This window comes from Nipponia nippon, unplaced genomic scaffold (genome assembly GCF_047370975.1).
Source record: "Nipponia nippon isolate SJK-2023a ecotype South Korea unplaced genomic scaffold, ASM4737097v1 scaffold_1, whole genome shotgun sequence".
NCBI lineage: Eukaryota > Metazoa > Chordata > Aves > Pelecaniformes > Threskiornithidae > Nipponia > Nipponia nippon.
In genome coordinates this window covers 140,015,564-140,039,345 of record NW_028262290.1, presented here as the reverse complement: position 1 = coordinate 140,039,345, position 23,782 = coordinate 140,015,564, and the positions used below count along the sequence as shown (strand labels likewise).

Sequence of the window (23,782 nt, the reverse complement as noted above, 5' to 3'; positions counted from 1 at the left end):
TAAAAAGCTTGTTTTCTTCTCTGGGCATTTCTCATGTAAAAAATAGCTCACTGACGTCAACTGATCACACAGATTAATGTTGATTAAGGTGCTACTGCTTAGTTTTATTGATATCAAATGCAGCTTTTCTGACAGTTTTGATTTCTCTTTCTCAAATTGAAAACAATATCACCATGAATTAGGACCAGAGTGATTGAGAATAAAGAAATGATGGTCCTCTGCCTACAGCCAGTGCACCCAGTGGTCCAGTTTGTTAAAGTTTAATGTTCTTCCTAGCTATACCATTTACTGTGAGTTGTTGTGGATTGAACTGGGAGTCCCCAGGCATCGAAAGGGCTGCAGGGTACCTTGCCAGGATGGGCAGCTCTGCTGAAGTAAGTGCAGAATCTGTGATGGTGTGAGCCAGACTGGTGTAACTCCTGCTGGTGGGCTTCAGCTGGGAGTTTGATTGGCAAGTGTTAGCATCTGTGGTGTGGCCCACACACAGATACAACTACACTGGCCTCTCTGGCATCCCTCATGCTGCTCTTATGCCTGCCATTTTCATTGAATGATTTCCTCTTCCGATTCCACTTATTATTCTTTCCTTTTATTAAAAGAAAATGCTTGCAAAGACAACGAAGAATTTGGTGCCAAGACTGCATTTAATGTGCAGGTGATGTTTTGTTGGCAATATCCTCCATATCATGGACTAAATGTGCCTTTATCATTTTGAGGAGGAAGCTGATGACTGCAGAGGAATTTATGATGGATGAAAGTGCCATATAATTTTTAGCATATAGATTTACTCTCCGGTCATCCACCCACCCAGGCAGTAATGTGGGTGGAGTTCTCATTACTATTAACAGAGAGTTGCCATTTAAATTTCCCATGCATCAAGCAAACAATAGACTTCCATTGTGTATACATGGCACTGCCATTGATCTGATTGATTCTGGGTTGCAGTGGTGCATGTGGTCAGTGATGTGTGAATTAATAGGAAAGGCACAGTTAACTCCTTTTCATGAATGTCTATATTAGTCAGGACTGTCTTTGCAGTAAAGTGCTAATAAGAAAATCAGTATTGATACAGTTAGATGACAGCCCACAATGGTGATGATGTTAGAAAACAAATAAATTATCCGTGACTTGTTATAGATTTGTGCAACACTGGCAGGGTTTTAAAACTGCAGAAAAAGACTGATGCCGTATGTTCTTGAGAGATCTGGCTCTGTTTCTGCATGATGTGACTTTATTTCTTTACCCTTCATTTTCAAGGCTCACGTAACAACAGCATAGGTTGACAGAGATTTAAATCACAAAAAGTGTACATGGCTTCACATCACTGACCTACAGAGAGTTGTGTTTAAGACTAAATGGTGGAGGAGGTCTTTCAGTAGCTCAGAAGAAATGCTTTTGCCAAGTTGGTGTGATTAGAGTCAAATCAGGAAGATTAGGCATGTCTCCTGCCTCTTGGAAGGATGATCTGAGCACGAGACTTGGTGGAGCAATGTGCTGCTTTGTTAAAGGGAAGCTCAGGTTTGCTGGGTTGCCTGGTTTTGTGCCTCATCTGCAGCTTTTTGGTGGAATGGCCCAGGTTTCCCTGGAAAGGGTGAAGGAGATTCCTGTGCAGGATAGCCCGTAGCTTGGTGAAGGTGCTCCCTCGAGGGATGAATATGCTAAGGATACTGAGACGGAGCTGGTGGTCTGCGGGGGGCTGTACCAGTGGAATGGGAGGGGATCCTGGGATGGCAGCCGTTCAAGGCAGGTGCAGAAGCAAAAGCTATCATGTTTCCAGTTTTCGCAAGTAAGATTGTTACTTGTGTAAGATATATGGAGCTGTTTGGGGCAGATCTAGTTCTTGTACTTAAAATTGAAATCCATTTGTGGATCTGTGTCCTACAGTCTGGCAGGACTGCTGAAATAAAAATTGTGAAACAAATATCCTGCTTTCTACAATGTTAGTGTAGTCCAAGGGCCAGCATTTATATAGAAATATATTTGTAGCAATTTTAGAAGCACTATTTTTTATGTAATTAAGTATCTTTTACAGTAAATAGGGAAAACATTTAATTCTGTTTTCACCTTGGTTTCCATAATTTTGTTTCCAGCAGAGTCAAAATGTCAGACAAAAGCGATTTAAAAGCAGAACTTGAGCGCAAAAAGCAGCGTTTGGCTCAGATAAGAGAAGAAAAGAAACGGAAGGAGGAAGAAAGGAAGAAGAAAGAGGTAAATATGCAAAAGCACCTTTTAGATGGCTCATGCTTGCAGAGGGAGCTTGCTGAGGTTTTGACATCTCAGTATTGTATACCCCAAGGTATCTGTCATGTGGAATGGATCCTCAAACCCACATCAGTCTAACCTTAAAATCAAAATGCTTATGTTTAGTCAAGAAAGTTGGGGTGAGGGAATTGCTTTTAAAACCAACGCACTGTCAGATGACAGCAGTTTAGACAACATGATGTGTATGTGTGTGTAGGAAGAAAAATTGATTTGCCACAATGCTTTTTCCTGGGCTCTCCTTCAATGGAAACAGAGTGGAGAGTGGGGAAAGACAGAAAGAGGGCTTATATTTTTTTCAAGCCATTACAATCAAAATCTGTATTTTTGTACTCTGAAGACTAGTTTGATTACTAGCTAAGGTAACAGATTTACAATTATCATTCTCCAGTAAAGTAAAACATAATTGCAATTGCATTTTCATCTTCTGGCATGGGTGCATCTTTCAGTTCTGTTAAAGTTTGATTGACATATTAGTTTATTTGTCCTTGACAATATGCATTAGGTTTTTCATTAAGGGATTTGTACTTCTTTTTATTCAGTCACTTAGTGGAATAGAGGTGAGAATTGACAGGGAGTGGATATTCATTTTCATGCAAAGTCAGAGAAGCATTAAGTGATTATGTTTCCTTTCCTTCAAATGTCAACACTTACCATAGTTTAAAGCACCTGTTATCCTTTACTAATAACTGGTTTCCTTTTAAACTGACACTTTAATATTGTACATGAATTTCATGGAATTACTGTGGAAATGTGATGTGATCCAAGAAATCAGCGTTCCAGTTTTGGCTGTCTTTTTAATCTTTTTTCATTTGAGCCATTTTTGTGCAATTACCAGCACACCCCCCAGTGAGGCTCTCGGAGTCACTAGGGGAGTTCTCTGTAAGCAGAACTTGAAACGTTAACATTTTCAGTGTTCATTACTAGCCTGTTAATGAATTAGAGGGAAGGGAGCCAAGCTAATGGCTCGAGGAAGCTGTTAAGTCCTTTCCTTTGTCTCCTGCCTCTGATTTCATGCCTCGTGGAGATCTTGTGGTGGTTGGAACTTTCCATTGGCCCCCATAGCCAGGTCCAGCTCGGGACACCCAGCTCTACAGATTACGCCGTGGTGCCTAACAGTGGCACTGTAAATGGGATCCACTGGTATGCCTGACGGCCTCCAGGAGTGGTCTAACATTCACTTAGGTGCTTAGCCATGTACACTGGTGCAGAAGAGTTGTCTACAACCCAAGGTACTGTGAGATACTTCAGGCTAGCTCATGGGAAGAGCTGAGCACAGGAATATGCCTGAACTTTGTTGTTGTCTGCGAAAGCAATGTTCTTCCGCATCCTGGCCATGTCCAAACTGGAAAACATGAGGACGCTTCTGAAGTTCAAGATTTTCTGTTGTGCCTGCACCAGCATCAACACCAGGCTAAGGCACTGTGCGAGTCCCCTGTGCCCCACACTCTAGTTTCAGCAGAAAGGAAAACCTCTCTGTGTGGAGGTTAGACAGGATCAGTCGATTTAGAAGCAACCTTAGGATCCAAAGTATAGAGGCTGATGCTGCCAGACATTCTCTGTAAGAACTATGCTGGGATTGCTGTATTTAAGACATGATAAAATGATAGACACGACCACTTGCATTTTGTTTCACTCACATTACTGGTTACTGCACCAGACTACAAAGTAGGACATGGGTTCAGTTCCCTCATCTGCTTGGGAGAAGGACTGCAAGCCTGTTTCTTTCAAGGGAGTGCTCTAACCACTAGGCTGGGGTGTCTGTGTTTTCCTTCTGCCTTACTAAATGGGGGAATGATGAGCCAAATATAAGGGATTCTGGCTAATGTAGATGTTGCTCTCCTGTTTCTAGGTCCCGGTAGGCCAGAGAGGGAGGAGGCTAATGTGTGGAAGCTCCAAGTAGATACAGATATCTAAGCAAAGAGGGAGGGGTCTTGTGGACCATTAGTTTTGGCTGTTAGTGCCCAAGGCTGCCAAAATCCTATTTTAGACACATTAGTCCTTTCCTTTGCTCCTGTTAGATGTTGATGTTTATGAGAAAGTATTCTTAGTGTCAACAAGTGCTTGGGACTAAATGTAGGCCCTTAAGCTACATCACTGAAGTCCAATGGAATTTTATTTCTTGATCCTTGAGTAAGTAGGAAGGGGCCATTTTTATTCAGGGTTATGTTATCTGTTATTTTATGGTCAGCTTTTATATTAGCTGAATAAGTTGCAACTGATGAGTGAGAGGCAGAAGATGTCCATCAGTGTAAAAATCCCTGCAAATATACTTGCAAAGATCAGTTTTCCCATGCATTCAGGGAAAAATATTGTTACTGATATATAGAGTATAAATTATCTAAGTTATAAATTATCTGAACGTATCTAAGTGAATTTCAATGTGTACCTAAGCAGTGGTGCATATAAATATTTTCCACACACTTAATTGCTAGAGCTGATGATATGTGGATGAAACTTTTCTGTTTTGTTTTCTTTTAACTCAGGCTGATCTACAGCAAAAGAAGGAGCCAGCTCAGGAAGATTCTGACCTAGACCGCAAAAGAAGAGAGACAGAAGCTTTGTTACAGAGCATCGGTATATCCCCAGAACCACCTCTAGGTATTTAAGAGAAGCACACTGTAAAGCATTCAGCTCTGCCACAATGAATGCATTCCTTATATTAAAGCATGCTTGGCTTTTTTGATTTTTGGCTGTATTAGTGAAGTGAACTCTTCTGTCTGAATGCCTGCCATACCATTCACATATACCAGCTCATGGCATTTTGAGTACTTGTCATTGCCAAAAACATCTGTTTCATTTCTTCAAGAAATTTTTGTGAACGTAGTGCAGGTTGGTTTGGCATACCAGCAGTGATTTCTTTTCTGATGGACTGTTTTATCTTCTCTCACATCTATCTGATGACCCACAAAATAATATTATAAATGCTGTACTTCATTAGTCCCAAGTTTTGTTTCAAAAATTCCAATTAAGCATTTGCTAAGGAAGGAGGAGCATAGTCATGTGGGAACTCCCATTGATTTTCTTTTAAAATCAAGCAAAACTAGAGAGGGGAAATAAAAAGACAAATCACAACTAGCAAAAAGCTTATCATCAGATCATTATTGTAGATTTTAGATCTGGTTTCATGTGCTTGACCTCTTTTTGGTTTTGATGTTTCAGTTCTAGAAACTGCAGTCCTTAGTTTAAACATACATGTGGCAAAGTTTATAGTATCCGAATATTGGTTACCTTGATTAAGTTCTGTCTCACTTACTGAGTGGCCCTAAAGTGAGAAATTTCCTTCCTTCCTTCTTTCCTTCCTTCCTTCCTGTGCTTTTTTCCCCCTTGAATCCAGAATCACTGTCACTATTTTAGCTGAAATATTGACCCCTCTGGGGGTACCAAGCCTTGTCATTAAATTCATTGGGGCTGAATCTAGGATTTTACCCCAGATATTCTTGCCTGTAATATTTAGGAAAAACTCCAAATTCGACAAAATACTGAATCCTTGATTTAGGAAAGCACCTTAACAGATGCTTGGGTGCATATGCAAGTAGATTGTGACATTCGGAATTGGGATTTCAATTCATAACTTGCATCAACCAGCATTTATTGAGAAAAGTTACTATTTTTATAAGTTATGATATAGTGACTGCAGCTTTTGAATACCACTTCTCAGAAGAATTGTCTGATAAGTAATGGTTAGGTTATTTTTATGTATCATAAAATACGTTTTGTAAATTATATTGTGATATTATAAAATCAGATACATTTTTATAAAAATGAGGATATATTTCCTCATCATATTATTAACTAGACACATATATTCATGTTGCAAATTATCAATTCCGAAAATTCACATATAAGATGATTCGTTTTAGTTAAACAATAGTATTTTGTCCACTTTCATTCCCTGTATATACACTCACAATTAAAATACAAAGGAGGCTTTAATTCTGCCTTCGCATGCGCACATGATACCCAGATGCCACTGTGAATATGGAGTACATAAACAGCCACAACATACCTGTAACCTGCCAAAGGGCTGTCACGAAAATGAATTCACTTTTCATGCTGCAGTCATTTCTGTGACAGTCTCTAGTGAGAATCTGCATGAAATGTTTGACCACATGGAAAATCCAAATCTCTTGACAGGTCTGTCATTATACATTATAGAGCATAACAAAATAGTTTAAAGTTTTACTCTGTTAAATCTATAAAAGGAAATGCACATGATTTAAACCAAATGGGAAACTTTGCTCTCGCATTAAACCCCCTTTTTGTGTTTTATTCAATGTGGTTGCTTTGAAGAATACTTGCATTAAATCTTGACTGGAGCTATCTCTGCATTTTAAATATTTTTGAGAAACCATTTTAAAAGAAATCAGGATATTTTTACTTTTTTATTTATTATTTCCTTGCTGAAGAGCTTTAACTCGGGCTGACCTTGAGCTATGAACTTCCTTTCCTGTTTCAGGAAACAAAACTGCCTTTGCATGAAATATGCTTCAAAAGCCCTGGCAAGCCAAAATGAAAATCATTTCTAGAACTTGGGCAAATAGCATCTAAACCAAGGGAAACCTTTCCTTGAGTGTTGAAATCATGTCCCACCCAAAATGGAAACTTTATATGACCTAAATTACTTAAGAAAACGTGATCGCTGAGCAAACTGATATGTATTCTCACCATCTTTGGGAAATGATTTTAACTTAGCTGGATTTCCTTATTTAGCTTTTATTTTTTATGTCATATCCACACTGCAGCCTTAGATCATATCTAATAGATACTGGCTTTTGATTTAAATCCAAAATTTGAAAAGTATGCTTGTTCTATTGCCTACTTGACTTTACCAGAAGAGTTCACTTAGTTTTTTGACAAGACAAGCCCCTGATATTTCTTCATACTTTTAAAATCTTTTGCAAGTCAACTTTAAACTATACCCAAGAAAACAAGTGCCATTTTATTTCCACAGATATCTCCTCCATTGATTAGCTGTAGATTCCCATTAGGCTTTCAGTCCTGTCTAAATTCATGTCAGTTTTAACACTTCCAAAAGACTTAAAATTCACTTGACTCTCTTCCTTTTCTTTTTCTTTCCTTCCTTATTTGCTTTCACCATTTCAAACTCTCCTACTCACTCATCCACTATCATTTTGGTCCATTGGTTTTGATTTGTCTGACACTGCTCTTCATCAGTGCAGTCGCTGCATGTGTTAACATGGGATACCTGTTATTTTCATTATTTAGTCCCAACCCCTATGTCTCCCTCTTCGAAATCAGTGAGCACACCCAGTGATGCAGGCAGCCAGGACTCGGGAGATCTGGGACCCATAGGAAGGTAAGACACAGAGTTGATAGTGTTGAATAAATGTGGTTTCTTCGCTTTGCTCTTACCTTCCCGTTTTTACCTTTGCTTCTGTAAATGAGAATGTGCTGTATCTAACGTGTACTTTTGTTTCTGCATTTTCCACTGTGTATTACCATCCAGTAAGACTGGTCTCAGATGTGAGATAAATAAATGCATGCAGCCAGCAGATCTTAAGCTTTGAGCCCCACACCTCATATTGGAAGCAAGAGCTGAATTTATGGTTCTAAAATGGCCCACAGAAAGCTGTTAATTCTGTGTGGATATGTACTAAAACAGGGGGAAGTGCCCGGTGGCAGAACCTGCTACTCATGTGAGTTATCTTTGTTCACATAACCAGTCCCCTTTGAAGTCCTTCCAGGTGTAACGTCAGGCTGCCTCAGGTTCTTGTGTGGTTGCTCATCGCAGTGTTGTGCCACTGACAGTGGCAGGGAAGAGCTCGTACAGAAACAGGCTGAAACACGCCGGGACCCCCTGGCAATTCTGCCTTGGAGACTGCAGGAATCAGAGTTGCATGCAGAATGGGAGGGAAGCAGCTCTCTTCTTGTTGGAAAGGGGTGGTGGGGTGTGTGTAAGGGATGGGCACAAGAGCAACCTTATCTTTGTATGGCTGAAATAGAAAACGAAGTGGCAATCCCAAAATAATTCTTAGTCTGGACTAGAAAAGAAAGGAGGATGCTGCTGGTAAAAGAGCATATGTTCAAGTAAGAAGAGGTCCAAGCAACTATACTGTATATTTTGAGAAATGTGAAACACAGGTCCTAATAGCTCTTTTTGTATCAAACTAATTCAGCATAAAGCTGACCTGCCAGCTTATCCAAATCTGCAAGCCAAGACTCCGCTATTCGCTTCAAAACACAGTGATTGCTCTCTGCAGTTACCAGTTGTCAGGAGTAGACACCATACCTCTACAGACAGCAACACTAATGTCACAGAGCTTCAGGTCACCAGATTTCATACCGCACTGGCCTTCTGCTTAGAAAACTCACATTTCTGTAAGCTGAAATTATATTGTGTCCCCCTTCAGCCAGATGCAGACACCGTCCGTTGTGATATGGGGGTTGCACAGCTGCTGCTGAAATCTGCTCAGCCCTTCTCCCAGGTCTACCCTCTAGAAGAAATGGAGGTTGTTAAGTAGAAAAGCCCTAGCCTGTATGATATGGCAGTTCAAAACATAGATAATAGTGTAATGCTACATTCATAAATAAATGCAATAGACTTCAGCAAATCAAAGTACTTTGAGCAGAACAAAAATTGTTTTTAAGCAAAGTATAGCCTGCTCTTCAGAATAAAGTTATTTCCCACAGTCCTACATGAAGCTGTGACAACGCTGGCTGGAGACTTCTAAATTCCTGGTTTTCTTCTGAACCTTAATGGTGTAGCTTTTTTAATGTTAAGATAGTGAAATGCCCTTGGAAGAATGTATTTTACTGTGACCTACACTAGCACTTTGACTCTTGTCAGCAACAAGCAATGAAAGCACATGACCACGTGTCCTTACAGAGGAGAACAGTTTGTCCTCTTCTTCAAAGCTTGTGACCTACTGCATTGTGGACTTTCATTTTGGATCCATTTTCTGGCTTCTTGTGGCCATACTAGGAATTCAGTGGGAATCCCAAGACCTTGTTTGTAGTCCACCAGTTTGCTTGCTATCTTCTTTGGTATTGAAAGGGCTGTGTTGTGTGCCAGGAAGGCCGAGGGTGTTTGCCTGGAGTGACTGGTTTGTGGTAATGGAAATTCAATAACGTCTGATCCAGGCCCTGGGGAATCTCAGTAACCTGTGAATAGTACTGGGTGACAATTAGTTTGTCACTAGGTGCAGGTAGACGTGTTCAGTATGTGGTTATGTGAACGAGTACACTCAAGCGTGCATGTGTGGTAGAGCAGTCAAACTTGGAGAGGAAGATGTTGGTAGACCTGTCGTCACACTGGGTAAACAGGATGAAACCACCTCAGCTGTTTTCTCTCTGAGACATGCCTAGACCATGCTTCTGACTTATTTTGGCTATGCATATATGAAGGCCTGTTTATCTGTATAAGCAAGGTTACTCTGCTTCATTTTAGTGTATCCTTCCATTTCACTCTCTATGATAGAGGGCACTTTCCCCAGATCCCCTCTCATGCCATCGTGCTTGTAAGATCTTCCCCTTTTCGCCATTCTGCTGCAAATTTGCTGTACAATGGTAGACTGAGCACGGGCATTAGAGGAGAGCAGATTAGTTCCAGAGCTGCTAATGCCCCAATCTCAGAAATCACAGCTCGTCTGTTGTTGCTGCTAACACTGCTGCAGGAATAACGAGCTCGCACAGGTTGGCAGAAATCCTGCATGCAGTCTGATTACTCATTGCTGAAGTGTTCTCCAGAGGAAGCTATGGATATTAAAAAAAAAACCCAACAACTGTGAAGTCATAGATTTTGGTTCACTACAGGAGAGAGGCCCTGTTGAAAGCTTTGAAGAAAGCAAGAGATCTTCGTACGTTCCAATTTGAGGCAGCAGTTTCTGGTGCAGACCTTGGTTGTGTTCATACTTCTGTGAGCTGTTGGCACTTCTGGTAGTTGTCAGACTTAGTATGTTGGTCTTAATATCGCCAAGTATATCTGAGTTATGTTTTGATTGGCAAGCACCTGTGATTTCTAACAGAATGGTGAACGTAGTTTAGCCAGAAATCCAGGTTTCTGACATCCACTTTTCAGGAAGGAGAACTGATAAATTGGAGAGAGTTTGGACAGTGTTAAGTAGTTGTTATCCTGGAACCACAGACCTCACTCTACCTTACTTTGCAAGATGAAAACTAACTGGTAACTTGCTCACCAAGTGTAGTAGTTATATGGGGAGCAAAAGGCCTCCAGCAGGCAATGTGTAAGAGCAGCAGATTGTTTGGCATTGAAGCTGGACAAATATAAAACCAGAAAAACTTTGTCACATTTTAATGGTGACACAAATTAATCACTAAAGCAATTTACCTAAAGACTCTTTTGGATCTTCTATTGCTGGACATTTCTCATCCAGGATAATGTGCCTGTGCAACAGGCAGATAATAGGTCAAACAATAATTCATTCAGAAAAGTCGTACAGCTTTTTTGTTGCACAGGAAGAAAAGCTGCATGGTCACAATGGTCCCTTCTGCCATACGATCTATAGACTAGGAGTGCCGCTATCCTGCAGGACCATTGTCCATTATCTCCAGCACAACAGCTAAAGCAACATCGTCTTTTCCCTGATGGCATTAAGCTTATTAGGAGAAGGTGTGGGGCGGACTGTGTAATAGCACTAAATTATGGAATCATTTCTGTCCTGTGCAGGCCAGGTTTTTATGGGTTTTATTGCTGCTTGACATTTAGTACCACATTGCTATTTGTCATAGCCTTTTCACTAGGGATAACATTAGGTTTCGGGAGCGTTTCAGCTTCCCCCTGAGCCATGACAGCAACAGTAAGAATGAGGAGATGTTAGATGAACAACAGTGCTAGAAACTACTGACAGTTTTCTTTGAATGCTTTCAGTTGGGCAGGAGAGGCAACCTTTTTATTTGGTGGTCTTGGGGATCAGTTCTGGGTAGGCAGGTTCTGGAAGATTTTACCATAACTGTGCGCTTAAGAAATGGGTTGGGTGTGTGCTGCTCTTTGTTTTCAGGCCGCTCTGAACAATTCATTAGAGCCCTGTTTTTGCACAGAGAGCAACTTGCCTGTCTCCACATTGCTTTGCACACCCCATTTCACTTTTCTGATGGCAGTGTTGCTTGTGCTACACAGATAGGACAGGAGCATGACATCACAGCCTGAACAGATATCTGTCTCTGGATAGATGGGTTATTGGTTTACAGGGCTTTCTGTTACGATGTATTCGGACATGACTCATTTTCCACAAGGCAGTGTTGCAGGATCCCATGAAGATCCTCCTTGGAATAGAGTGTGCTTGGCTCTTTCAGGATAAGTATTTTGCTAAGGGACATCAATGCCCAGTGTCGTATTGCTGATGGTCAGCTTATACAGACATGCACAACTGAAATGTAGACTTCAGCTAGCTAGATTTCAGTAAATGTTGTGAAGAAAGAGGCTGAGTTAAAGGCACTTGCTGAGAGCTGCTGTGCTGTAACGTGCTGTGAAACACAAATATGCCTCTTTGAGACTGTCAGTATGGAGCTTCTTCACGATAACTGTATGCATCTCAGCCCTCCCTCATAAATACTCTGAACTTTTGCTACCTTAGTGTGCCAGAGAGGATGCTAGCTATCGTAGTACAACTGTCATGAAACAGTGCCTATGGGGCAGCATGTTTTACTACTCAACATACCTTAGACATTGATAAACCTAATCTCACCACACACGCCCATGAACAGCATGTTTGTGTCATCTGGGAGACTACACAAGGACAGACCTTGTACAGTGCTTCAGAGCCAGGCAGTGCAATACTGGGTCTTGTGGGCTGAGCCAGCTCTCTGGAAAAGCCCCAGTGTCCTGTCACAGGTAGAGCCAGAGCAGTAGGGTCAGTCTGTGCTTTGCGTGCCAGCTCAACATAAGATAGCAGAAATATATCTGTGCTGGAAGGGTGTGCTCCTGTGGCTGGGTAGCTCTCGTGCTAATACTAGCCTGCATTGCTATGTATTGTTGTATTACCCGCAGGGTGTCTGTGTGTTCTCCCTGGCGTATTGCACGCTTGGAGGAGTTGCATTTGTGGACCAAGGTGTGATCTGTCTGTGTGGCCCGTTTTTTCCTTTTATCTTTCACTGCTCCTATATGTTCCCAGCTAGCTTCATTACCCTGCAATGGTAGGTTTGCACAGTAGCATCCCATTTATTGTTGAGCTGGTTGTGTGTGCGCACATGCGGTGAAGTCCCATGCATGCAACACTTCCCTCTTTGTGTTTTGTACTGGAACATGAGAATCCCATTAGGCTGCGTATAAGGTTTCCCTCCTTCCATCTGCTCAGTAAACTGCACCAGGCTCAGCTGCCTTGGACATGTAAAGGTTAATGGTTGCCTGCCTTTCTGCAACAGCTTCATCTGTGCTCTTGTACTTTCTAACTTGCATATTTTGCTGCCCATACGTTTAGGTACCTGTTTATTTTGTGGGCTCCCATAAAGACAAAGATGATTGATAGGAAGCATTCTTCATCTTCTGGTAGCTTCTTCCAGAGGATGGTTACTTCAGTGTTGTGTTTTATCTGCTGTAAAATAATGCAAGATGGATTATTTTGTACTATTTCTCTCACAGTCCATTGGTTTTGGTGGGTTTGTCTGGCTACAGCTGCTCATTCAATAATTATTGATCTTACTTGGATTAGGGCACTACATAATACTTAGTTTAAATGGTTCTTACCTGAATTATGTTGTCGTTCCATTGATATCACAGTTTTGAGATGTGTTTGATGCACTGAAATTGATTAGCTTTAGTGTGTGAAGTTTACTTGCAGTAAAGCAGGGTTAGTCCTTATTTAGATGAAGCTGTAAATATTTAATGAAAGTTCCAGTGAGAACAAGTTTGAGCATAGCATTAGGTAGCAAAGAAAAGAAAAAATAAAGGGAAACCAGACTTCTCAAAGAGGTTTGTAGCAGTGATATGCCATTTTTGTAGCAGTAATATGCCACAGAAGTAAGTCCACTCTGGAATCCTGATTGCCTCATCATCACTACAGTTTTTTATTTCTAGGTAAAATACAGTACACGAGCAATCCTAGAAATAGAACAGCTGTCTGTAATGCTGGAGGACTTTTCCTCTGAGGAGCAATATGACCTTTGGCTTTGGCTGTTGGTGTAATTTTTTGTCCACTATGTCAGTTCATCTTGCAGTTACTGTGACCTCTGAATGTGTTCCCAGTTGTCTTCCAGAGAACATAGTAGCAGCTGTCACATTAGGTTGGATGGCCTTACTGATAGAGAGTCAAGAGCACGTCTTCTTCTCTCTCATTCTGTTTTGAAGTTTGCTGACAATATTAGTCTGAGTTCATGTATGTTTTCATCAGATGTGATTCTGAGTTGCTTCCATCTACCATGGCCACTTTGAGTCATTTGGGTATAAAAAGAAATATATGGATATGTTTTCTTTCACTGTGTTGATGTCCACCCTCAGTTTGTATTGGGCCAGTGCAGGGAGAAACAGATGTAATTCCAGTCCTTCTTCTCTGCAGCATATTATTTACTCATTTTTATATAGTTATTAGGTGTTCTGCTTTATAATGCAATATCTGAACACACACACACACACACACACACGCACGACTTGTGTTAATCCTGCATTGCTTCATGTCTGACTCTCAAACACAAATATTTCTTGCTTCTCAGATATGCAATCAAAAGGAAAGAGGTAGCTCTGGAGCATCTACAGCTTCCTCACAAGGGAAGGAGGAGGGGCAGGTGCTGATCTCTTCTCCCTGACGACCAATGACAGGACCTGAGGGAACGGCAGGAAGATACGCCAGGGGAGGTTTAGGTTGGACATTAGGAAAAGGTTCTTCACCCAGAGGGTGGTGGAGCACTGAACAGGCTCCCCCGGGGAGGCAGTCACGGCGCCAAGCCTGACAACATTTAAGAAGCATTTGGACAACGCCCTCCGACACATGGTGTGAATTTTGGGGTTGTCCTATGCAGGGACAGGAGTTGGACTCGATGATCCTTCTGGGTCCCTTCCAACTCAGGACATTCTATGATTCTGTGATTCTATGATCTGGGCACCGAGTGAGTCAGAGCATGTCATTATTGTATTTACCCTTTTACAGTTTTGTATTTAATCTTGCTCACTGTCAGTCAAGTTAAAAAAAAAAAAGGCATCTCTAGTGTGTTCTTACCACATAATATTTAAAATCACAAAGATTTTGTTTGCTGATCTCTCACAAGTGTATCTAAATGTCACCAAAGTCTTTAGGTTCTGTGCTTTTAGGCTTTTTGCCTGAAAAATCAGACTTCGCAACTCAGCTTTTATTTTCACTGTTCTATTTTTGAGCAGCTCCTTACCTAGTACAGTAATATAACACATTGACAAGCTGAAGAAGGGGTATCAGAATGCCATTCTCCCTTTTAAATGTCTGCTTTGCTGTTTAATTAGGCAGATAAAGAAGGCAAAAGAAGAAGGTGGATCCTGGTCTCTGTTTCATTTATACAGGAAGGTTGGATTATTGTAGTAGATTATCTCTTACAGTCCATGCAGCATGTTTCATATCTTCTCTTTAGCTATAGAAAACATCTCTCGTAGTCATTAACAAAACCATGTTTCTGTAAGAACTGCTAAAACCACTGCTAACATAACCGTATCGCCTAGGGCTTAGCTACTTTATCATTAAGTAAACGCATTTGACAGGTTCTGTGCACTGATGCTGTTTCATCATTGCCGCTCAGCTTTGCATTACCAGCATTTCATTGCGTTGCCACGTTCACAAACGATAGGGATCCTTCTTCAATTGCGACCAGTACAAGTGTTGTATTGCCTCAGGAGTAGCAGCCGTAACAGTTATTAGTAGCAGATTTTTTTTTATGGTGGTTTTTTAAAGATCAGTTTATATATACAAAATGGCTTTTAAATGGCTGATTTAGCGGCATACATATTTCATAAATGGGCTGAGCCAAAGGGAAGCACAGAACAATGCAAAGACTCTGAGGGAGCTACAGGAAAGACCGAGGGGAAATAACTACTTTATGGTGACCTTCACTTGAATGGTGTTTTATTCAGAAAAGAAGGATTGTAACCCTAGGGACCGTTGTGGAGTGCAGACATGAGTCTTTCACAGTGGAGAGTCAAGAGAAACGTTTGCTTGGTGGCTAGAGGCAAATGGGTTAACCTGTGGGATGCTGGCATTGCCACTCCGTTTTGGTGGCTTTGGGCTTGGTATGGGATGTTTACTGTTACATGGTAAGGCAGAAGTACACACCCCAGCTGTTACATTTTTTCCCCGTATAATTTACCATGACACCATCATCAGGATCTCTTGGCACATGTGTTTTATCTTACAGTTTCCAACACTGTTAGAAGCCAAATTGTGCCTTAAGCCTTCTTGACCTGAATCATGCTGGCATCTGTGAAGGAGTGACAGCGTCAGTCTCCTCCCCTTGCCCGGGGGGGGGGGGGGGGGCTGGCTGTCTCAGCTATCTTTGCCCTAGGAACTCCGCTGCTTTTTAAAGCGATGCTGCAAATCTCTTACGCTTCCCACCCCCAGCCCATTTACAGGGCAGTAACAGGGCTGGTCAGCCCTCCTTCCACGAGCATGGGCTGCTCAGTATGAGTGGCTGCATTGAGCTGCCTGCACACATCATGGCTTGCCCTGCGTAGGTTAGTATACGAGGCTGGAGGAAGGCAGATTTCTTGCAGTCTTCTCCCTCCTTTTGTCCCTGCACAAGAAGAACCACAATCCTTCTCCTTTATATTCAATTTATATTTAGCCCTAGATATCTGAAGCCTCTCCCTGCCAATTATTTTTTTTTTGCCTATAAACATAAGCAGACACCTTAGGGACTGATACTTGGCAGTTGCTTTTAAGTGTCTGTATATCTGACCTAGAAAGTAGAGAGTGTTTTTCAGTGCATGCCAGTTACAAAGTCAGAATGGTCCATATTAATTAGAATCATCTGCAATCCTTTTAGCATGTGAGCCTGTGGCATCATTAAGGATTTTCATGCTTTCGTTCCTAAAGGATGGATAGAGTTCAGTCCTCCAGATCTTTGATTATTTTTCTCATTAGCAAGCATCTCCATGCTATAAATTAAAGGAGAAGGGAAGATTGCCATTCCCAGGGTGCTTCATAAAATGCCTTGGAAACCTGAGCCCCAGCTGCATCCAGAAGAAAATAATATTAATGTATAAAGCCCCACTTAACCATTTAGGTTATCAGCCCAGCTGTAGTTACTTCTCTGTAGTTATTTCCAGGCATATCATGCATATATTTAGTCAGACAATCAGATGATTTTAGGGACTAAAACACTAATCCTCTTAAAACAAAACAACTTACTTGCTAAGGCCAGCTCGGCTTAAACAGTTCTCTTGCACAGAATTTCATCTTGATTTAATTAAATTGTGTGAGATCACCTCCTATGTTAAACTGTTTAACATAGTTAAACTGGTGCGGTTTGTGCACGTAGATGTTTTCTCCTTCACTAGCCTATTAAAAAGCCCCTCAGAAAATCCCAATTCACAATTTTATGTTTAATCTGGAAAAATAAAAAGAGGCTCTGAGTAGCTATTTCAGTAACTCATTTTTTAGGAATTTTCTTCAAATCTGTAAAATGTAAATTGCTGCTACTGGAAAGATATTGGTAAATCTCCAGATTTTTTTTTTTCTTTTTTCAAGGAGTTTTGAAACAGTCTAAGCACCCCATATTAGATTTTTCATAAGCAGAACATTTTGGTTTTCCATTTAAAACTGATTTTGATTCAGAAATTTTAGTTATACTTATTTACTTTAATAATTCAAAATCAGAATATAACTTCTGAGCTGATCTATTAAAAGTCAGATAATTGGGTCATGAAGACTTTTGACATTTTGACTGTTGATGTGAAAAATTTTTGATAACTCTCATACAGTGAGCTCTTGTTTCAACCTAGTTGTAGCAAAAATCTCATCCCCTTCTGGAATGATTTTGCTGTTTCTAGCACAAAATAAATTGTATAAAGGAAGGGAAACACCAACTCTTCTTCCAGCTAGTAGTTACTGGATTTTAGCACTGAAGCAAAAATGAAAATTTGCTGAAATCTTCTTCAGCTGAATAATACCAGACCTAAAAATTGTAGGTTCTAGCTTTCATGTTACCAATTTGACTCCTCTGAAAGGCTATGTCTGTCCTAGATTTGACTAATAAATGTAACTTTGTCTTTTATGCGATTGTATCCAAAGCCCCTTGAAGTTTATGAGAAAACTTTCCTTACATGCATATCCATGGACTCTGGATCAAAGTTTCCTGATGTGAGTGCTGCGGTTCCTGTAAAGCATCTACAGGAGCTGATAACGTGTAAAACTTCTCCCGCCAAGTTCTTTCTTTACATTTGTGATCATATGAGTTCTATTTTGTCGCATAGACTTACTCTTGGTATAAAAACAGAGATGAAAATATTGTTTTGAAAGAGTTTTCAGGGTTTGCTACAAGAACAAAACAACTTGTGCCTTCCCCCTCCTGAACGTGTTTTTTATTATTGCACTTTCAAAATGACTGTTCATGCTATCCAGCACTTACAGTAAATCTGTGTCAGTTCATAGGCTCAGCAGAAGCTTCTAGCTATCTGACCTTCTGTCCTCCCAGATCCAGCCTGCTGCTCACAGTGACCCTCCTGGCAAGCCAGCATAAATTTGCAGACTAAGATTTCTGTAGCTACAGGATATAAATTGTGAGAATGACAAGGTTCATTTCATTGCCAGGAGACTATATTCCTTAATGTAGACCTGAATCAAAGGACAAACTTTAAATGTATCAAGTAAGTTCAGCAGATTGGATGAATTTAACTGCTGATTTAATTAGTGGAATTCTGTGAAATGGGAATCAACAAGGTGTTGGTCCTGTGATATGTCCTTACAATTAAAGGCATGCCAGAATTGTTCATTCTGATTTAAATGTCAAGTGGATTTTGAAAATTATTAAATACATTCAGCAGCATAGCCTTGATTTAAAAATAATTTTGAAATATACATGTGTTTTAAATATTATTTGTCCACGATTTTTTATAAATATACCTTAAAAAAAAAAAAAAGTGTATTTTAAACTCATGCCCTTCTGAGAAGGGCTGTTACGGTTGCCAGGCAGCTGAAAGATAGTGCTCTCTGCGCGGGGAGGTCATAGTTGCTCTTTTTATTGGGGAAGACTGGAAGTCAGAGGTGTCAGCCTGCTTGGAAGTGTAAATGCAAACGCAAGTATCTGGCTGTATTCCAACAGTGGTGCCAAACTCCTTGCTCGCTGAATGTATTATGGCATTTTATCTTATGATTAGCAGCCCAGCTCCAAACACAAGAACACGTGGTAGTGCCAGAGCATACTACTCTAGAAGCATAAGCGAGCGTCTTGTTGAGAGGCACAAATCCTCCCTAACTGCTGATAACCATCTTGCTTATAATGTGCTTCAGAAAACAAGTAGCACAAGGAAGGTATTTTCTTTTTGCCAATCCTTTCAAAGTGGAACAGATCTGCAAAACAGAGCACAGATGGCAGCAGAATAGTGGCTTAAATGCAAAGCATCAATTGAGGCAAGTGGTACTTTTCCGTCTCCGAGTAGTAGCTTTGAATCTTCTTTTTCTTGATGTATTTTGTTTTGGAGACACACTTGAAATGTATGAAAAATATCAGAAAGTGAAAATTATAGTGGAGAAAATTAAGATTAGAAAAATCTAGATATAAACACATATATTTTTAAACATCTGCAGTAATTTCTCACCAACAGTTTCTTAGTTTGGATTTTCTAATTCATCAACAGTACAGTAGGAGCTTTGGAGAAACTGACACAACAAAGTAGGTAGAACTCTTTAAAATTTTATAGTTAAGTAGTTATGCAGCCCTAAATTCATTCTGACAATATTCAGACCTTCCAAAAAAAAGTATAGATACATGATAGATTACATATTGAAATTGCAGATAATACTGGATTGTGATTTGGTGACAATATTTGTTATTGTATTTAAAAAAGGCATTCAAACGCATCTTAAGCATTGTATTCTACTGGTGATTTTAAAATAGTTCTCATATCTCACAGTTGTTGCATCCAGTATTTTTTATAATATATGAGCTGGGTGGAACCTGTTTTTCAGTATATCATTCATGTGCAGGTGCACAGTTCTTAATGTAAGCAATTCTGAATCTTTTGGTAACTGTAATCCAGGCCTGCATTTTAAGCATGAGGCTCCTCTTTGCATCAAAGTAAAAAACAAGAATCCAGTTATTCTTCACAATTTTGGGCTTTTTGGTTCACTCTTGTTTCCTAATTCACTTCTTTTGCTAGTTGCATTTGAAGTTAGAATAAAAGAAAGCAAGAAGCAGACTGAACCTTGCAGGCTTTCAAGTAGCTCTCCTGTCAATGCCGATAGCCCCTTGGGTCTTCATCGGGTGCTAGCGGGGACATGAAAAGGAGAGCACAGAATCACCCAGCCAAGAGTGGCTGAGGTGGGAAGGCACCGCTGGAGACCATCTGGTTGACCACCCCTGCTCAGAGCAGGGTCATCTAGAGCAGGTTGCTCAGTCTGTTTGCAAATGGGTTTTGAGTCTCTGAAAGGATGGAGACTCCACAAACTCCCTGGCCAACCTGTTCCAGTGTTTGACCACCCTCACAGTAAAGAAGTTTTTTTCTTATGTTTAAGTGGAATGTCCTTTTCTGAGTTTGCATCCATTGCATCTTGGCCTGTCACTGGGCACCACCAAGAAGAGGCTGGCTCCATCTTTACTCACCCTCCCAAGTCACCCACCCAAGTTACTTGAGCTGTTCCCCCCCAAATTCTCTGTGGACAACCACCTCTGAAACCTACTCACAGCTGGAGTCTGAGTTGGGTGCTCACAACTGCTGCATGGAGCAATCTCCTGTCTGTCTGTTCCTATGCAGAGAGCCCTTGGTGACAGGTTTCATTGCTGGAGCACTTCATTTAGATGCCTGAAGATAGTATAAATACCCATCGTAGTGTTGAGACCCCCTGCTACCCTAGATGGGGAAAGTGAGACTAGTCATTTCTTCCCAGCATTCATATCATTTTAGAAGCTTTACTCTGGTCAACAAAGGTGCTATGCGACTTCATATGCTGTGGATGACTCCATATGTGGTGAGCAAGGCTCTCCTTCAATTCTTGTCTCTCGGTTTAGTAACAATCAATGCTCTGCTTAACGGGATTGGCCTTTGATCTCTGAAAACCTCAGCACAGCTTAGTCTGTGGAGTCATGGCACACTCCTTCACTGTATTTTAGGGTTAGGAAGGCATAGCTATTTCCCACACAAAGGGTCATTTTAGGACGTTGGTGTTGCTGCAAGGGAAGATGCTGGGTTTGGGACCTGTCAGGTCTAATGGTGCTTCATTAGGGACACATATGGATATCGCAGTTAAGCAGATACCTCGGGACTCGGTACACTGTCAGGGCAGTTTTCTCCTGATCTGGAAAGCACAACAGCTCTTGGTGACAGGAGATGCCACAATATGGTGTTTGCATTCCTTGAGTTCTGCTTGAAAGTGTGATTTGCAATGCAGCAAAGAGATTTTTACCCTGCAAAAGGCCCCTTGGGAAAGCAGGGTTTGCTATTATTTCTGTGAGTTGCCTTTTTGAAAAGCATGGATTTTCAGGCCTGGTTGCTCTTGACCTGGGAAGGGAGAGGGTGGGAGGAAAGGAAGTCATGCAGAACACATGTTCTGCAGCATCAGCAACAGATGAGGGAGGATTTGATTTTAGCTTCAGGGAAGCAGAGTCAGAACTAAGCTGCCAGCATGTTGCACACTGGTTGAATGAAAAGTGTTGGATTGGGGCACTTACCAGAGCCAAATTGTACTGCAATCTAACCATGATTCTGGATACTAAACATCATTTTATGATGGTGATTTAATAAGTATATGTATTGGCACTGATGCCTTACATGTTTCATATACTATCACTGAGGCCAGATCCAAAGTTGTTTAAATCAGCTGAGAAGTTCTCATGGATTCCAGATGGTTTTAGATTACAGACTCCATGCTTAATTAATGCATTTGGAGGTTGGAAACTTTCTAAAAGAGTTCAAATATTTTATTTTTAGTTTATTTATTTTAGTCTTTTCCACATTTTTAATCTACATAATTGACATTATGCAATCAGAATAAAATCTTCTGGAAGTAAGGCTCCACAGGCCATTGTAACAGATGGCAGAGTGCCTGGTTTTCCATGGTAATAATAATACAGGAAAGGGAATGCTTCTGTTCAAATTCCTTTCACCTCCCACCTTAAATTTTGCAGTGGTCTCTGTCCTCTTAAAACTGTGCTCTGAATATCTCCCTAATGCTTTGGACATGTATTCAGAATAGAAAAATGTAACAAGTTGCTTTACCATCCAATTCTTTAATAAATGTATGATATCTGGGTCTCTTCCTCCTGTTGGTTTCTTTCTGCGGGTTATTCCCCTACTGACTGGGGAGAGAAGATGCATTGTATCAAAATCATCCGGTACTTTTTCAGTACTAAGAGCTAATACTGTCCTAAATTCAAGGAAAAAAAAAAGATTATTGAGATCATAATACAGAGCAAATAGAGAATACTAAAATATGCCTATCTATAGGAAGAGAGTGAAAGCAGATCAGTTTAGAGAGAGGTAATAACACTTGCACCTTGTCTACTTGGTGCAAGATCTAAAAGCCCTCATTCCCTTCATGCTGCTTTAGAACAATCTGTTATTTGATAGAAGTTACAGCTCTTTATCCTACAATCAGCTAAGGGCAGCCGTTGTGCACCAAACGCGTAAAAGGAAGACAGATAGCAGGGCTATTGTTTGTCACTATGTGGGAGACTTATATAGCAACGAGCTTTGAAACAATGTTGGGTACTTCTGATTAAAATAGTGTCTGTGCTGCCTGGGTGGTGGGAACGGGCTGATCTGGCTTAGCCCTGACTGTGCTGCTCGTGCTCGCTGAGTTTCCAGGGTCCCTTCCCATGCCGTGTGCGCTCGCAGGAGGAGGCTCAGCTCAGATGGTCTGCAGATTTGTGGAAGGACTGGAAAGTGCAAAGGAGCACTACTTTTCCCTGCTTGGTCTAACGCTCATCTCTTTTCCCCATAAAAATGTTAAGGTAAAATGTTTTGTATTGCTTCTACATAGATCTGTGCCAAAATCCATTGAATCCATTTAGGGGGACTTTCACCAACTTGTGCTCTCTGAAAGGGTCCAGAGTGGGAGCACCTCTGCCTGAGTGCTGGTCAAGCAGTTCTCCTGGGCCACGCACTTGGCTTTGGGCTCTGTAATGTTACTCCCTCTGCCCCTGTCTTTGGGTGACTGGAAGTCCCAAAGCTAATTTCAGTTTTATTTTATGAAGAAGAAAGAAAAAAGAGGAACAGCACCTAATCCTTTTCTTCATGAAGAAATCTCTGAAGAAAGAACTCATGCACTAGATTTGAAAAAGATTGGCACCGCTTTTTCACTGAGATCCAATGGCATTTCACAATCCCCACTGAAAACTGTCCACAGGAGAACAAGCATAATGGTGATGCTCATCCAAACGATCAAGGAATGTCATACGCTATCATACGCTATGCTTGCTCATCACAAACAGATTAACTTTAATTTCCTAGTCTGGATGACAGCACAGGCTATTCAACATCGTCTTTGGGTTGCTAATCCTCAAAGAATCTATTTATTTCTTTTTCAATGTTATTGCCATGGCAACTGGCTAAATTGCAGGTCCGGATTACATCTGTTCACTCACTTTCATTTTGATCTGCAGACATTCTTCAGGTGTCAGGAAGAGGCAAAGGACAAATCAATATTGTTCCTTGAAACATCTAGTCGCTCCCTGTGCTCTCCAGCCTCCACTGTGTGAGTGTAGCCACTTGCATTCTGTGTCTCCTAGGGCAAGAGACTTGAAACCTGAAGATCTGCTACCTGCAGCCTTGTTTTCTGTTTTCAAGCTTGAGAGGACGCACAGCAGATTGGTTCCTTATCTGTTTTTCAAGCCTTTGCAAGTGGTAACACAATGATGCAGAGAGAACAATTACCATTTGGAGCACAAATCTAGGAAACGTTTTGCAGATGCACTAAAACTGTTGAAAACAGGTGTACTCGGGAGCATTGCTATTAAAAGTATGTATCAATGTCAAGAATGGTGAAGTCTCTATGTCAGAATCCAGATAATGAAGTACTTAAGGGAAGAATATGTCTCCACTACGTGTATGGTCTGCATGTAACAAATGATGGCCCGAACCATATGTGTTGCTATTCTCATATTTTGGGGATTTGAGTGCTGTCTTGAGTGTGTGAGATCTCTAAATTTATTTTGTTTAGGCATTCAGCTGAGTACGAGGTAAATGTGCCCTCTCTTGTAACTTGGTCTGGATTCTTAGAGGTGGAATGTAGGGGCTATACCTCTTTAGAGACCTCTTGCAAGCTCTTGTTTTAATCAGATGATAATGGAGTTCTTTCTGATGGAATAATCTTTATCCCTTGGGAAGTTTTGTAGGTTTGAAAGTGGATGGAGGGGGGGAAGAAAACTGAAATGAGTTATGCATGTTTTCTTTTAAGTGTTTGGAAAACCTGGATATGCATGTATAAGTAGCCCC

The 23,782-nt window shown here is 40.8% G+C and overlaps 1 protein-coding gene across 7 annotated transcripts in view; it reads left to right on the top strand.

Moving 5' to 3' along the window:
* DYNC1I1 (dynein cytoplasmic 1 intermediate chain 1) overlaps positions 1-23,782 on the top strand; it is a 194,264-nt gene that overhangs the window by 14,305 nt on the left and 156,177 nt on the right. For 2 of the 7 annotated variants that reach the window (XM_087774501.1, XM_087774482.1), the window contains exons 2-4: positions 2,091-2,208; positions 4,746-4,860; positions 7,522-7,579. In XM_087774501.1, coding sequence (XP_087630627.1) covers positions 2,101-2,208; positions 4,746-4,860; positions 7,522-7,579 — 281 coding nt within the window. In that variant the 5' untranslated portion in view covers positions 2,091-2,100. Of the gene's footprint in view, positions 1-2,090; positions 2,209-4,745; positions 4,861-7,437; positions 7,580-23,782 lie in introns of all 7 variants that reach the window. The other 5 variants (XM_087774491.1, XM_087774465.1, XM_087774475.1 and 2 more) reach the window with 3 other exon arrangements.